The 17,517-nt window shown below is 43.8% G+C and overlaps 1 protein-coding gene across 1 annotated transcript in view; it reads right to left on the bottom strand.

Moving 5' to 3' along the window:
- Window positions 1-4,514: 4,514 nt before the first annotated feature.
- LOC144763709 (uncharacterized) overlaps window positions 4,515-17,517 on the bottom strand; it is a 70,896-nt gene continuing 57,893 nt past the window's right edge. The window contains exon 2 of the mRNA XM_078649610.1: window positions 4,515-6,936. Within this exon, the coding sequence (XP_078505736.1) occupies window positions 5,747-6,936 (1,190 nt within the window). The 3' untranslated portion in view covers window positions 4,515-5,746. The remainder of the gene's footprint in view (window positions 6,937-17,517) is intronic.

The following is a 17,517-nucleotide window of genomic DNA, read 5'->3' as shown; positions in this document are numbered from 1 at the left end:
CCACTATCGCCCCAGCTAATGCTCTCATAGTAGAGCTGCTGGCGTGCGCGCTCCGAGAATATCATGGTCACAGAGGGTCGTGATCCCCCGAGCTACAGACTAGTCATATCAGCATACGCTGACAACATGTTGCTGAATGTTCGGGAACCAGGGAAGAATCTTACGCCTATATTAAGAAAAGTGGTATGATTTGGGGGTCTTTCAGGGCTAAAGGTTAACTGTGATAAGTCCATCAATTTTCCACATACCCCATTCATGACCCACCAGTATTGGAATTCCCCTTACGATAGACCACAGAAGCAGAACGATATTTGGGAATATAGATTCATAAAGACCCAGCAATAGTCATACTTGAGAACTACGGTAAGGCAATACAAATGTTAGAAGATGTGAACCTCTGGGTCAAACTACCATTCTGTCTCATTGGGCGCATAGCTCTTATGAAAATGGTAGTCCTCCCTAGATTTCTGTTTCTGAACATACCTATTCTCCTGTCTAAAGCAATTTTTGCGACATTATGCAGTTTTCTGACAAAATTAGCATGGATGGGAAAGCAGCCAAAGGTTCGGTGGGGGGTCTCACCTTATGACATGGGGGGTCTTAATGCGCCAGACCTAGAATTGTACTATAAAGTGGTGCAAAGCTCCTTCACCTACTACTGGATTCATGGCCCACACGATCTGCCTAATCAGTGCTTGGAGAGAGACGACGCACACCCCCCCACACTCCCACAGTAACCTTCAAGGCTCCAACCCGCCAAATTGGAGTCTTTGATCTACTGAACGCTACATCACATGCACGGTGGAGCTTGTGAGATAAACAAGGGGCACACTATTGTATTCCCGCATGTTAAACTGGAGCGGTGCACCTGGCTCTCGTTAGTACTGGTAACAAATATGAGAACTGCCCTGCAAACGCAAGGGGTAACAAAGATGGGAGATCTTTTTGACAAAGTAAAGGTTGGGAATTGGAGGAATATCCCTGAGCAAATCACCCCCCATCAGCTCTGACTCGATATCACTGCCATGAATTGAGAGAACTATTAGGATAAGACTTGCAAAAGCCACCAGACATGCCGGCACGTTCTGCCCTGAAACAGAAGAAGCCCCAGACAAGTTAGTAAGAGTGCTCTATGCTTACGCACAGGCAGGCGCAGACCCAGGGAGATTGAAGCAAGATCGGACTAGCCGAGAGACTTGGGTCGGCCCATAGAAGATAAGGTATGGCACTCCTGCTGCGCTAGAACGAAGGAGGGATCTGTAAATGGGGACACCAGTTGATACACTTTAAGTACATAAACCGTGTGTATTATACGCTGGAAAGATTGTACCGATATTGCCTAAGGGAATCTGCAAACTGCCTGCGATGCAGTGAGCAGGAAGAAGGGTTTATACATGCTGCTTGGTACTCTCCGGCGATACTTCAATTCTGGGAGGGAGTTTTCCAGGCATGGACGGCTAGAACAGCCTCACTATACAGATGGAACCAATGCTTTAATGGGATACGATAAGGACCTAGAAAAATCGGTCAGAAAGCTAGTAGCTATTGGACTACTATTAGCTAAGCACAGAGTAGCGATGCCCTGGGCAAGGGTCCCAGCTCCAAAATTGGGGGTTCGGCACTCGGACATGGCATACTGTAATGAGTAGTTGGACACTTCTAATGAGCTTCAGTCTGCGCACAACCGCCCTAGGGACTACTGGGCCCTTTATAAGGCATACTTAGTGGACAAGGGCGAAAATGCCGAGGAGGAAGGGCACGCAGAGGGGCGATGCTGGACACAGGATACTAAAAGAGGATTGCAGGGTGCAGCGTGGTGGGCTATGGAATGAGACTGCGTTAACACCAGACCCCTGCAAAGGACGAACGAATGTATGCAGTTGAAGAATGTACGGACGACAGGTCCTCTGGGGCAGATGTGTGGGGAGAGGTCTATCGAATGAATGTCAGCAGCAGAAAGGTATACTGAAGAGCGCCACTTTCCACTGAATGCTTTGTACTACTTTCTGTATCATACAAGAACTATGTTGTGCAGTGGGACTACGAGGTGGTCAAATGTGCATGTGTGATCTTTACAATGTTAATAAAAAAAGAATAAAGAAAAAAAAACTGCAGAGAGGAGTTGGACAAGAAAAGAAAGGAATCCCCTGAGAGTGTAAAACATTTTTCTGGACTATACAGCTATTTCTGATATTTCAGGAATTGCCTTAAATAAATGGAAGATCCAAACTACCTGCTTGTGGAACGGTGGAGGATGAGTGGAGCCTGAAACCTGCAACCTGCAACCAATTCTCAATTGCATTTTGTATTTGTTGGACTGGTAATGGTGAGCCGCAGCACAGTGAACATGAAATGCAAAGTGCCACAGAAAGAAAGTGCTTGTGTTACTAAACAAAAAGGTTTAGGCGATCCTCTAAACCAAAACATTTGTTGATCCTCAGTTACAATAGACACACATACAGCATTGTTCCTGTGTCTTAGTAAGCATGTAAGGTAGCGCAGATGGTTAAGGCATCCACTGCGGACATCTGCAGCATGCAGAGCACAGACTTGAAGCCTTTTAAGATGCAACACGTCCTCGACCCTTCTTTTGTGAAGGGGTCCCCTCCTTATCATGGGAATGCTATACAACCCGTGGAGTGGAGTATAATGGACATAAGGTGTGGATATTCTTAAAAGGATTGATGCGTGTGTGTGTCTGTTTGTATTTCCAAAACGCTTGGAGGTATAATCCTATGTGCTGTTCATCCCACTAAAATCTAACTTTGCCGCTGCATTTAGGAAGCAAACTGTGTTGTTAAATTAAACATATGGGAACCTTATTTTAGGCAGAATGAAGCCCCGCATGAACCAGGCAGAGGTAGATGAAGGGTTCCTGCCACTCAGGCGTCGGCACCGCAGTCACTCGTAATAATGATCATTTTATCTGAGCATGGTTCTGAGAGATCGACTCTCCTTCCAAAGCGTACAGCCCCCCTCTCCATCAGTGCTAGCAGGAACGTCCTGCATATTTATGGAAAGACCAGGATGCCATGAGCTCAGGTGCAAGCAAAGGAAATCACCAATTTGGCTGTTGTTGGGCTGCAAATATACAGTAATTTTCAGGGTCAACGGGCCCTCACAGTCCTGGGCCCCGTGCCACTGCACCTGTTGCGCCATTGATAAAGTGCACAGAAGCATGAAGAGTCAGCAAGCACCAGCAGGAGTGTGTGATGAATGGACCAAGAATAGCAGGAGCATCTGCCGTCCGCTGGGAAAACACGAACATGGACTTCAAACAAAATATTATCTCCAAGCCTAAGACTGAAAGAGACATCTTCAATCATGAGGAGCACAAATAAATGAATGCTTGCAGTGATTAATTTGTTTTTTTTAAAAACCTAAGTGCCGCTGCTCATGCCACCGCTGTTGCTGCACACGTGCAAAGCTGGCGCTGCACCATTAGTTTAGTGCCCTATTGGCTAGTTCTCCTGCTGGGGGAGTAAATCATTAGGGGCCCCTTGTACAAAGCATTTTTGCAGTCGGAAACGTCCAACCGCAAAAATGCTTTCACAAATGTACCAAATACAAATTGTTATTCGGTAACATGCTACCTACTCGCAATTAGTGTTTGCGATTTGGTATTTAAAAGGGGCGTGTTTACGGCATTTCTTCCAATTACTGAATCTGAATGGGCTGTATGAAAGTTTTGCGACCGAATTAAGGTCAAGTTTTACTGACTCCCTGAAGGAGGTGGTAACCCATTTGCAAATAGGTACGGGACCTTTGAAGAATGGAAAACAAATATTTTTAAGGGCAGGCGGCTGTCCCTCGGACCCCACTGTCTACTCTTAAAAAAATAAACGAAAAAGCTTATTTTTTTTCTTTTTAAATGCATCCCATTATCCTTTAAGGAAAACGGGCTGCATTAAAAAACATAAACAGACTGCTTTATTAAAAACCAATCATAGACATTGTGGTCTGCTGACCTCAGCAAGCTGCCATCTCTGTGATGGTTGTGATTCCTAATGGGTCTCAAATTGCGACCTACCTCACTAATATGCATGAGGTAGGTCTATTTGTCAATTGCTAGCAATCACTAATGAAACTCAAAAGAGTTTCATACATTAGGAATTCCGATTTCAAAAATTGCGACTCATAGAGAATGGCAAATAGGAAATCGGTATTCCTGATGCTAGTACATCCTGCCCTAAGTCTTTTTGTATTTTGCATTCTTCGAATGAGGAAAGCAAAAAAGGTCTGGGATGAAAAAAGGAAATTAAAAAATCAGTCTGGACACAGTACTTACTCCTTACAAGAGGTAAATCAAGTTATACCTGGCGGCACTCATAGATAAGGGGCTGCTCAGTGGGTTAGCTGCTTTGCAGTTGGTTGTGGCAGCACTCTTCACTACCGAAGCCTGAGCGCTGTAGAGCTTACAGAGTGACCAATAAATAAATGTGAGCCCTATAGGAGGGGATCTTAAATGTACAGAATGCGGACTCGAACCCATTCTAATGAAAGATACAGCAGGATTTATTTAGGAAAAGAGGTCTACATACATCTGCAATAAACAAAGTTCAACTACTAACTCTTAAACATATGTGGTAAAAGGTATGATGGGAAGGTAAAAGACCCCCGTTTCTTTCTGCAGCTCCAACGGTAATCACACACCACAAAGAGCGAGCAACACCTGGGCTGAAGATGGACGCAAGTCCGTTCTGAGAGGCGAGTAGGGACTTTGGCATCTGTGAATAGGGGTCTGTGATGAGAGCCCTAGCTGTGAGCTAAAAGTGGTTGTGACGTGTAAGTAGTAGTTTAGTGTGTGTTTTCTAGGCGGTGTGATAGCATTGCGGCTGTGCCCTCATGTAATGGCGTGAGCGAGGTGGTAAAGGAATCCTATATTCGGTTGGTACAATAGAATCAACTAGCAGTGAGAAAGACTCAGAACATTTATAAAGAAATAACACAAGGATATGATTGGTTACCGATCATATCTCCTTACATTCTTGTACGGCTGCTCGCAATCACGCTTCACAGGTGACCAGAGCTGCAATTACAGAGCCCAGGTCTAGGCCGGGAAAATTACTCATCTTAATGATGCTGCCTCACTGGGGGCACATATGACTTGGCATGCTTGCGGCAGGGTCAGAAATGACTTCTCTAAATAAATGTAGCATAGGCATACCATTATGCTTGCCTTTTGAACACTTTCAGCTGGGACTTAAACATAGAGTATGCCGTACATCGTGCCCTTAAATACCGAACAATGCTAATTAGTGCATGGAATTTTAAAATAAATTAATCTGCAAGGCGCGGATCATGCCCGGACAGCCACAGCTGCCTGTAAAGCCCTGCAGCCTCTCTCAGACACTAATGCAGCAAACGGCATGCGAAGAGGAAACATGCTGCACAACTTGTGACCCCCGGCAATCCGATACACTGCAGTTTAAGAGGCACGCTGCAACGTTCTCCCCTCTTCCGCGGTGGTATGTTGCTAGGCCCAAGATCTGCTCTCTGTGCTTCTTCACGCAAGAGATCTTTTTTTCCACGCTGCTCGCTTTTTAAAAGCAAGAGCTGCAAATGGTGCCTCAGTGATTTGTGAAGTGTATGCGCTTCGCAATGGAGTTTGTGCGCTCAGGGTTACTACACTAAATGCACACTCCCTACAGGGAACACTGGCCATTAGGAATTTATGACTATAAGCCCTCGCTAAGTTGCAATATTCCAGTAAAACTTACTTTGGGGTAAGCAGGACATAAGATTGTTACAGTGAAAATGGATCTATCTTGTTTGTATTAATTGGTGTTGTAGAAGCGTTCATTTTGAGTGAAGTTCCTGGCATAAACTGTGCAGTGATAGGGTTCAGTTTAGTGTGTATTATTTGGTGCTCTCCTGTGTGAGTTCTTTGATGCCGTACAAGTTTCCCCTTCTGAGAAAAGGTTTTGGAACACACTGTGCAGTGATGAGGCCACTCTCCTGTGTGTACGCTTTGATGCCGTACAAGGGATCCCTTATCAGCAAAGCGCTTGGAACACACAGTGCAGTGATAAGGCCGCTCTCCTGTGTGAGTTCTTTGATGCAGTACAAGGTGTGCCTTCTGAGAAAAGGTTTTGGAACACACTGTGCAGTGATAAGGCTTCTCTCCTGTGTGTGTTCTTTGATGCAGTACAAGGTTCCCCTTCTGAGAAAAGGTTTTGGAACACACGGTGCAGTGATGAGGCCACTCTCCTGTGTGTACGCTTTGATGCCGTACAAGGGATCTCTTATCAGCAAAGCGCTTGGAACACACAGTGCAGTGATAAGGTTTCTCCCCTGTGTGTTTTCTTCGGTGCTTTAGTAGATTTCCCTTTTGATTGAAGCTCTTCTCACACATGGTGCAGTCATAAGGCTTTTCTCCTGTGTGTATGCGTTGATGCCGAAGAAGAATTTTCTTTTGAGTGAAGCTCTTGGCACATACAGTACAGTGATACGGCCTCTCTCCTGTGTGTACGCTTTGATTGAAGCTCTTCTCACACATGGTGCAGTCATAAGGCTTTTCTCCTGTGTGTATGCGTTGATGCCGAAGAAGAATTTTCTTTTGAGTGAAGCTCTTGGCACATACAGTACAGTGATACAGCCTCTCTCCTGTGTGTACGCTTTGATAAGGCCTCTCTCCTGTGTGTACGCTTTGATGAGGCCTCTCTCCTGTGTGTGTTCTTTGATGCTGTAAAAAAGTTGCCTTTTGAGTGAAACACTTTTTACACGTTTCGCAGAGATATGGCCTGAGGCTGGTGTGTCCTTTTTTGTGCCTCACAAGAAGTGTCTCATTGATAAATCCTTCCTCACACACATTACAAGCAAAGCGTATCTCCTTCATGTGCATTCTGCACCGTTTCCTTAAGTAGATATTTTGAGTTATATTCATCTTGCCTCCGGAACCTTTCCCATTCATACTTTCTAGCTGTGATTGTTGTTCTGCAAAATAGAAAAAACATTGAAAATTACATGAAGAAAATATTTCTTGAAAAAGCTGCATTAATATAATATGGAGAGAAGTGAAAAGTTACAACTCAGAAAAAAAGTGTATGTTCTAAGAAAAAGAGTCACACTTCCCTTTGAGACACAAATGGAGGCTAGTCCTCCTACATAAAGTGCATTGACCAGGTCCTGCAGCAGGAGCATCCTGGGAAATCAAGTGATTCACAAGAACCACTGTTGGACATGGGGTTTCTGGTTGGCTAGGGTAGGCACCTAAGCCAGGCAGAATCCACCACTCTAGTCAGGTAAGCCAGATACACACCTGAGATAACCTGCGCTCACCCTCTGGTAGCTTGGCGCAGCGCAGTCAGGCTAGTTTAAAGAGGCAATGTGCAGAGCATTTGTGCAACACACTCGTGCAGCAACACAGTGAGTAAACCACAAAAGGGAATCCATGCAGGATTATGTAAAAATAAATTCTATATTGTACATCAAACAAGACCAAAATGACTTAAATCACACCGTTCGCGCAAATAATGCAGGTTTGACAGAGAAAAACACAAATTACTATGAAAACATAGGTCACAGCGCACCTGAGCTCCTATTACATTTCATACGGTAACTGTAGTGAACGTGGTTGACGTGATTGCATTTAGAAACCAAACGTACGGCGCAGGAGCACCTACTAAATGCTAAACAGTAATTGAGCTTGAGTCTTCCAGCAGTACTCCTCTATCGACGGCCCTGCGCCATTCTTGCGGTCATCTCCAGAGCAGAGACAATGCTGAACAAGAAATGCCCCTCACGCTCTTGCGAATTTGGAGCCCGCCGAGGCCACTTGAATCGCGTCTCTTTGCCCAAGGGAAACCAAGCCACCCGTGAAGGGGAGCAGGGTGGCTTTAACCCTCTTCTAGACCCAACCCGCCTCACAGTACCTTTGTGGGTGCAGGGTCACTGTCCTCAGGGCATCTGTAACTTGCTAGTAAACACAACAGAGAAAGAAGGGTCAGAGGGAGAATATTTAAAGACCTACCCAGGGTGGAGTCCCCCTACCAAGAATGTAAGAAACAGAAAGCACACACTTGGGGTCTACAGCTGGACCTAGTACGCTCCAGACAAACTGACAAGAAAACCGCTACCTAAGTCGGTGAGTGTTTGCCAAAACTATGTAGCTGAGATTTTTGCAGAGTATTTAAAACCATGACCTGTGCAGTGGGATTCACTTCAAAAATAGAATAGACCCATACAGAGGAGTAGGATGTCCATCAACGTCAGATGTAGATCATGTATTCTCATTTGGTCATCCAAATAGGAATGGTGTATCCCATGATCATTGGGAATAATCCATAACCTAGATTTGTCTGGGTCTTATCTCCAAATGCAGTGAAGACCAATTAAGCAGAAAGATCGTGTGTGCATTCTGTTTCTTACATCTGTAACTTGCTAACAATGTTGTCATGCCTCAGGAGTGGGGCCCAACGTGGAGAGCTTCGTGCAGTATATGCGTTAAAACCAGAGGGCGAGGCTGGCTGGAATGAGCCTTAGAATGCTGGCCCGCCGCATGTTACAGAACAATGTGTCGTCGAAAGGCCTGCCTTGAAGGCTTTATGCAGCTCCTGTAGCTCTGCAGCCTTAAACGCTGGACTGTACCATCTTAGAGCAGTACAAGTCTTCAGGGGGCTGTTCCTCGAGTCTCCAGAGGGGCCACACTAGTTTATTCTTGGTGGCATCAGATGGTGGCAATATCTTGCCAGACAACGGGGGTGAGGGTCACAATACAATTCAACTGCAGTGAGCACGACGCTCAAGGACGTGTTTGTTTCTCTGGTAATGCCTCCAGGCGAAACAACGCTGTTCACGCTAGAGAAAAAACGCTCACCACATGCTGGTTTGTAAAACATGGAACACTTCCCTAGTATGCACAAAGTCACTCCCCTGGTCAGAGCGCTGCACTGTAGTCCCATGGTGCACTGTCCTGTAATGCACAAAGTTTTACCTTGGTGCAGAAGGGAGTACTGGGGACATGATAACCCTTGTAAAATGGGCTCACCCAGCAGAAGTCTTGGAGAAAAGAGGCAACAAGGTCTTTGATGGCCCTGAGATCTCGAGAGAACAGGGGGCAAGCAAACAAGCCCTTGGAGAGCACTTCGGGGCACAAAAGGAGGTGGCAGGCAGCAGACAGCACATACAGTTAGGTTGCAAATTGGTAGTCCTTCCTGCAGCCCAGCTGCAGCAGGTCAACACAACAAGGCAGTTAGTTGAAATGGTTGTTGCTCTTGGCAGCACAGCAGTCCTCATGGCAATGAGCAGTTTGTAGAGCCAACAATGTCTGGCTACAAGTCCAAAGCAGCGTCTAAAAACATGGGATCAGAGCTCCAGTACATATACTCAAAAATGTCTTTCATGAACGGGTGACTTCAAATGAACCCTCAGAAGTGTGCAACAGTCCCTTGCAGCCCAATCCTGGCTCCAGACGATCAGTAGGGGGTAAATCAGCCCTTTGAGGGAGGGCAGGACACAACCTATTCAAATGTAAGTGTGAATCACCTCTCTCCCAGCCCAAGAAGACTATCAGCATGCAGATGAATGCAGATGTATCCCCTGTCACACCCAGCCCCTTCCACTGTGTTATGTTTCTCTTTTTACGAGTTGCCAATAAAAGCGCCGGGACACTCCAACGGAGTAGCCGTGCGCTATAGACATCAAAATTAACATAACATAACATAACATTGGGAAAGCTTGGTTGTCATGACTCTTCCAAACATGATAGTTGCAGGGGTTTCCTCTGTGGTTGAGTGAGGGGGTCAAACAGTAACCTCAAAGAATAGTGTTCAAAACACCTTCGAGGTCGAGCTTCCCCAATGTAGAATGCTGAACAGCTTTCTTTAGAGCACTCATGAGGCGTTCTACCAGACCATTGGCCTGGGGTCAAAGGGGAGTGCTTTTTTTTATGCTTTATATTGCGGTGATTTAGAAAGTTTTTGAATTCTCGACTATTAAAAGGTGGGTCGTTGTCAGATTTTAAGATTGCAGGTACAAGTCATGACGCAAAGATGCCATCTAGGTTTTGAATAACCCTGCTCATGTGTAGTGGATGAAAGGTCTTCTACCAATGAAAAATGTGAGTATTGATCAACAATAACTAGAAGATGATGTCCAGTCTCTGGAGGGTCATATAAAATCAATAGCAATTCTCTCCCAAGCATGATGGGGCAATTCTGACATAATCAAAGGTTGCTGACTAACTTGAGATGAAAGACAGTTGCATATGTGACAAGTCTTCAATTCTTTTTTGACCCTTTTGTCAAGATACGGAAACCAGACTCGATCACGGACAGCTCTCTTAGTGGCAACTATTCCTCGATCTCCTTCTTGGGCAAATTCAACTACTTGTTGTCAGAGACTTTGGTGAATAACAATCTGTGTACCTTGCAGAATGAGGCCTTCCTGCGTTACTGAAAGTTCATCTCTTACATTTCTGAACTTCATATACTCGCTGTCATTAGTGAGAGGTCTAGAATACTGGTTCCACAACTTTTAATCTTGACATGCCACTACCTTGGCTCGTGGTAGTGGCAATTTGCTCTAAAGACATGGCAGTTGGTGTACTCGATTTCACAATAAATTGGATGTAATCCTCCACTGTCTTACATGGGGTACCAGGGCATAATCAGCCAGTTTCTGATCTTTCCCTGGATGATGAAGAATCGTTTAGTTGTAATTCTGGTGACCTCAAACCCCAATGCTCAATTCGAGGAGGCATTTTTGCTGTGGGATTGTCAAATACCATCAACAATGCTTGGGGATCAGCCACTAATGTGAAGGGCTTTCCATACACAAACACATGGAAATTATTCACAAGCCCAAACCAGTGCCACACTTTCTTTCTCAGGGTGTGAGTAAGCACGTTCAGTTTGTGACTGGCTCTTATTGGCATGTACCACGATATGTCTCCAGGCATTTGGCGGTCCCTTGTGCTGTGCAAGGATTGCGCCTAACCCTACAGGGCTAGCATCACCTACAACCTCTGTATGGAGTTTGGGATCAAAATCGAGCATTTCAAAGGCGCTCTCAATGGCTTGTTTGATTTTTTGGATGCTCTTCTCTTGTATGTATCTAGAACAGTAATTGACCATTCCAAGAAATGACTGTATCATAGAAATGCCTTGTGGGGGATTTGCAGTAGACAATGCTTGCACTCTAGCTGGATCAGGTTTCATACCCCCATCACAAAAGACATGGCTGAAGAATTTCAAGCTTTTCGTGTGGAATTCACATTTGTCAGCATTCAGAGTTAAGGCTGCACCATTCAGCAAACAACATACTTGCATGAGAGTTTTGTAATGCTCTTTCTGTGCAGCCCCACAATACCAATATATCACTACAGTTAAATGCATTTACTACATGCTATATGATAAGTCAAATGACGACTTGGAAAAGTTCTGCAGCAGAGGATCTACCAAAACTCAATCGCTTGTAGTAAAACAAACAAATATGCGTAGAAAAGGTTGCAACGTATCAGGATTTTTCTTCAAGCTCTGTTGTAAACGAATCTAGGACCCTATCCTTATATAGGCATAGAAATCCTTACCATATTTAGACTGAGCCTTGCAGCCAAAATACGGCATGGCTACTTCCACTAAGTTCCGAGAATCCACAACGATTTCTTGGAAAACCCAGCCTTCAGCAGCTAAGATCTTCCCCCTGCTTGAATATTAAGTTATCCAAGAAATCTTGGAGTTTTCTAGGAATTGAGTCTTGAGTGACGTTATTAAGTCCAATCATACGTCAAACTCGGCACTTTCAACATATAAATATGCCTTCATTTGCTCAGTAAAACACACAGTGGTTTTGGAGCAGATCGACTAACTACTTGCCCGACGCCCTGCAGCAGCAAGTGCCGAAGGAAGCCGACCCTCCAGCTGACGCACTGAGAGACTCTGCCTTTTCTCCTGCCGAGAAATCAAGCTCCAGTGTTTCCGGCTTACCCTTGCGGGTATCTGGTAAATCGAGTCCTGAGAGAGAGATACAAGACTTCCTTCATTCTAAACCAAGGTACGGAGCTGATTAGACCCTTAGAGAATTCTTGATTAGACTCTTGGCAGATTCTCGGCAAAGAGATTACTAAACTTAAACTACTCCTCACTTACTTCTTCCCTTGTGCTAGGCTTAGGTCAGGTACACCGGGGTAGGCTTATTTTAGAAGCACCAGTTGAGTACCTTTTAGCCATTCATTTATCACTGTATGTATTTTATGCATTTTATATATTTTAAGCAACTTATGGCTTAGAAACTATATCATGCTTTTACAGTACTACTTTATAATACTGTTCGTATTATATGCCTTGTACTTTATAACCAGCATTACTATTGTAGCAGCACATTTCTCATGCTTGAGATAGAGACTGTTCAATAAATACCTTTTATTGAAAACGCCCGTCTCTCTACTTTCTCAGCAACTCTGGTGAAACTAAGCATGCACGATTGACTGAGTAAAATAGTTATCTATTGTTTCCGCGACTCTAGAGATACGTTTCATTCTGAGGAAACAAAGTTGTCATGTTATATGGTTGTTAGAAACGAATCCCTTCTTGTACATTCAAGAAAGTTTCTAGTGACCTCTGAGCCAGCTGGCACACACAATTACGTTTAATATATTTGGCAGAGACCTAGTTGACCGCAGTCCTACGTCTAAGCTGCAGTATATATTATTCTAATGCGCAGAGCCTATTGGAAATATAGGAACTACACTACATGGCGCCCAACGTTTGGTAAGGCGATAATTTAACGCTAGATACTAGAGTAACTCAGTCGTGCTTTTCACACAGACCCCTTTTTCCCGTAAATACTCCAAAAGACGTCTGGGGTGGGTAAAGGTTAATATCCGCCAGAACTGAGTAGGATGAAAAATCCTATGCATTCGTTTTTGATTTATTCAACGTTGAAGGATACAGTGTTCCAAAATATTGTGCACCTAATCTTTGTTTCCTTGAAACTTGCTCTGCAAACTTTTGGACAAAATGTCAGGAAGTGAAGAGGATAGAGAAAGAGAAAGAGCTGCAGCAGCAGCCCAAGCAGTTCTAGATGATCTGCTAGAAAATGACCGGGATATGTAAGAAAAAGTGTAACTTTCAGACTCATAAATAATGGGGTATCACCTAGAGGTGGTAAAGTAATCTTTGTCGTAGAGGCACATGAATATCGGCAGACAGAGGTATTCTATTCATGGATTCAATTTCCTGCAGCAGAGGCAGGAACACATGAGTTCCAATACTATAAAGTAGAGGAATCTCCAGAGGAATACGTTCCTTTCGAGGACGTTGAACTTCCACTAACTTACCAAGAGCATCCGCTCTGGTTTAAAGGCGCCCTACAACATCAAAATCACATTATCAGGCTTGGTCCACTAGGTAGACCAGGAGCAACATGGCCGGTACTAGCCAGCTATACACCACATCCAAACATTGAAAGGATGTCGGATGCAGAATTGTTAGCTCAGCTAAAACAGTTAATTAAAATACATTGAAAATTGGTTCAATATGGCATGCGGACATTAACAGTCCAACCAGGTGTAAGGATTCCACAGCAGACCCCTCACCAGGGGAACACAAATAAAATTACACCACAGACCATACAATTAGTCATTGGTAAACTACCAGCAAAACGAGAACAAATTCCATTCTGGTTAGCACATGTGGAGGATTGTGACACTTGGGGTACAGTCTTTGCTTCAATCTACACTAAAACACATGGTGTTCCGTCTATGGCGGTAATACCAGACGTCCTAAGACAGATTCAAAATTAATATGGACCAGAACCTGCTTTAAATCTTGGTATGAAATTGCTAAAAGATTTCAAACAGGTCGCGGCTATATTACTAGCAAACATTAAAGGAGAAGCAGCATCAGTGGCAATCCGCCAAAAGTTAAAAGAAACAGACATAGCAGACCAACCATATGAGCTTGCAAGAATTATTGAAAAATCATATGAAGAACTAGGTAGAGATAGTTTGGGTGGGAAACCATTATAACCCCAAGTAACTGAGAGTCCTGAAAAATCATTTATCAAAAATAACCTCACTACTCCTAAGAAGAAGTGGGAAAATACTAAACAGACACTTCCTAGAGAGAAGCGTTCTCAGTCCAGAGGAAGGTCTCCCCAAAGGAGAGTTAGGTCTCCTGAACGGGGGATAGATCTCCCCAACTGGAACCCTCTGAAAAAAGGTATAACCTTAGAAAAAGGGATACTTTAAGAAAACCTGATAGATATCAAGATAATGACACACGTCCCTCTCAATCTTTTCAGACTTCCTCGCAGAAATCGGAAAGAAGAGGACGGACAGAACATAAAGAAGAACGCGTCAAGTCCAAAGACAAAGAACGCGTTCACCAGAGCAAGAAAGCTCAATTTACCAAAAAGAAGGTAGCAAGCATAAAAATCAAACATGCCGAGGATCTTGAGGACACAACTCAAGAACGGGGAATGGGCTCAGACAATGCTAGACAGCGCAGCAGAAGTGACCATAGTTCGCAAGATCCTGATGGATCATCTGGAGACAGTGGACTAGAATGAATTCATTCAAGTTGAAACTGCCGACACCAGAGTTAGTGTACCCCACAAATTATATGAAGTAACACTCAGGATGGAGGGGGACATAACTAGGAAAATAAAAGCTCTCTTTTGGGACAAGCTTTCCAAGGGTTATGACATACTTCTAGCTGAACAAGACAGGCCATCTGCAGTTGTTAGGGAGTGCCCACACGGCGAAGAGATAATTATGCCAGCCTTCTCAAATCACATTTCAATTAATAAAAAACATACATATGCCAGGAAATGGGCAGTAGCTCAAGCTCCAGCATTATATAAAAATCACGTAGGATGGGATGAGGATTCTCCTCACCACAAAATCCAGTTAACAAATCAACCTACTGCTCAGAGGCAGTATCCAGTCAAGCAAGAAGCTAAGAAACAAGTCAGGGAGATCTTAGATCAACTTGAATATCAAGGGGTGATTGAAACATGCACCTCATCTATGAACAATCCTTTGTTTCCTGTCTCCAAGCCAGAAAATTCATATCGTCTAGTTTTGGACTAGAGACACCTAAACTCTTGTTGCAAAACATTTGCAGTACAAAATACACACAGTGCAGCACTGATGAATAACATTATGCGCAAAAAATATAAAACCACATTAGATATTTCAAATGGGTTTTTCTGTCAAAACATTGCACCAGAAAACAGGCATTTGACCGCTTTCTCAATCTTGGGGACACAGCGACAATTTTGCCGTCTCCCCCAGGGATTCAAGAATAGTCCAGGGTTATTTTCAGCCAGAGTAACAGAGTTACTACAAATGTATGACAATGAGGCATTAGCTTATGTTGATGACATCTATCTTACAGACGACGACTTGGACGTACACTTGAAAAGAGTGAACACCATCATACTTGGGTTTGCTTCTGAAGGGTATAAATTCAATTTTAAGAAATCACGAATTGCCCACCTCAATGTCCTATTCTTGGGATACGAGTTATCAAGTGAGGGCAAAAGCCTGGCGGCAAACTTTCTAGAGAAATGTGCGCTGCTCCAATCTCCAAAGACAGTGAAAAACTTACAGTCAATTCTAGGTTTCCTGAATTTTGGAAGAACTTACGTTCTGAAATACGCAGAAAGGGTTAAACCTCTCTACAAACTAATCAATCCGGATTTTAAACCAACTAATTGGACTCAAAATCACACTTAAATTTTACGATCAGTACAAACAGACATGTTAGCGAAAACACATTTAGATACACGAAAAAATGTGCGCAATCTGGTGATCCGGGTCATCCCAGGGAAATGCGGATTCACATACCTGACCTTCATGAAGGTGAAAAGGTACCAATTGCATACAAATCACACATGTACACACAAGTTGAAATGAAATTCTCTTCAACAGAAAAAATTCTGACAGCTGTTCAAACTGCAGTAGCAAAAGAGAGAGCTCTTGCGCAGGGTAAAGGTATAATGATCGTTACACCTGTACCTGCCTTAGAGGCAGTGACAAAAGCAAGCATTCCCAATGCTAAAGCTTTACATCCGAGATGGATACAATGGGTTAACTCTCTTGCTGCAACAGACGTTGAATACGTGTTTGAACCCTACTTAAAGACACAATAATTCCTACAATACGAATACGAATGTCCTCTGCCGACCGAGATTCTACCTCTAGAACATTACGGCTGCATAATTTATACAGACGGATCAGCACAATCCGCAATTGGGGGTAAACAAGCCTATAGTGCTGCGTGCGCGATTGTTAAAGGTCGCTGGCGCGAAGGCAAATTCAGACCTATGGTCACAAAAACTCAATCACTCGAAGACTGTACAGCGTAGCGAGCTGAAATACAGGCTTTCAATATGGCGCTTGAAAATACCGATCGCGAATTCCCCACACTAATAGAGTGCGATTCGTATTGCTGCATCAGGAATTACAATGAATGTTTGCAGACATGGGTTCAAAACGGTTTCAAAAATAAAAAAGGTAACACAATCAAGCATAAAATGCTTTGGGAACAAGTAGTTCTTTTGCAGAAAGAACTACCAAAGGCTCACGTGATTCATTCATACGATGAGTCATCAACGTGATGGCGTTCACGTTGGTGGGAATTCATTGGCTGATAAGGCCGCGAAGGCAGCTGTACAACCTGCTTCCATAACTACAATAAAACGTTCTATAACAACGATAGATGGTGAAACGTTGCTAGCAGTAAAAGCCTCAATGACAGGCAGCAATGCAGCGCTACCTATGAACTATCCATACTCTTTTACATACATCATTGATGTGAACTCCGTTCCTTTTGCTCGAATCCCTGGAGTGGGGGACAGAGTAATTCCAAACAGGAAGCGGAGAGGTGCTTTGGTTCAAGAAGCACATATGGGAGAGGGTCTGAGACATCAAGGGATCTTGGAATCTCTAGTAGAACTAGAGGAGATGTACTGGTGGCAAGGAATTAGCGTAGATGTTTACAAGTTTGGAATAAACTGTGATACCTGTTACAGAGATCATAGTTTTGAAGACCACCAGATACCTGACTACAGTGTAGCCAGCCCAGTCCAGATACCATTGTTAGACAGCATTATACTATCTACACGCAAACGTCACAATGGATGAATACGTTCCCACAACTACTAGGACAAGATTCATTTGGATTTGGCCCCAGCGCTCGGCTGACGCCAGAACTGTTATAAATATGATTTGTGAGTCTTTATCGGCACATACACAATTGGCACGCTACATTCTGACCTGGGTCCTGCGTTTAGCTCTCGAGCTTACAAGGAGGCCATGGTCTGCTTGGGCGTTGCATTGCGGTATTCTAGTCCCTTCCATCCTGAGGGTAATGCGGTAGTGGAAAGAAAAAACCGTGACATAAAGCAATCCATAACAGCTAAGGTATTAGGTTCGGGTGATGGGTGAGTCAAACATCTAATAAGTGTCCAACATAGTCGTAATAATCTGCCAAGAAATTCTCTGGGGGGAATCACTCCTTATGAATTACTATTTGGTGCTAGAATGATAATCGAAGACCTCGATTGTCA

Source organism: Lissotriton helveticus, chromosome 1_1, assembly GCF_964261635.1.
Source record: "Lissotriton helveticus chromosome 1_1, aLisHel1.1, whole genome shotgun sequence".
NCBI classification, from domain to species: Eukaryota; Metazoa; Chordata; class Amphibia; order Caudata; family Salamandridae; genus Lissotriton; species Lissotriton helveticus.
Note: the sequence above shows the minus strand (reverse complement) of the source record. Positions and strands in the feature narration are given on the sequence as shown.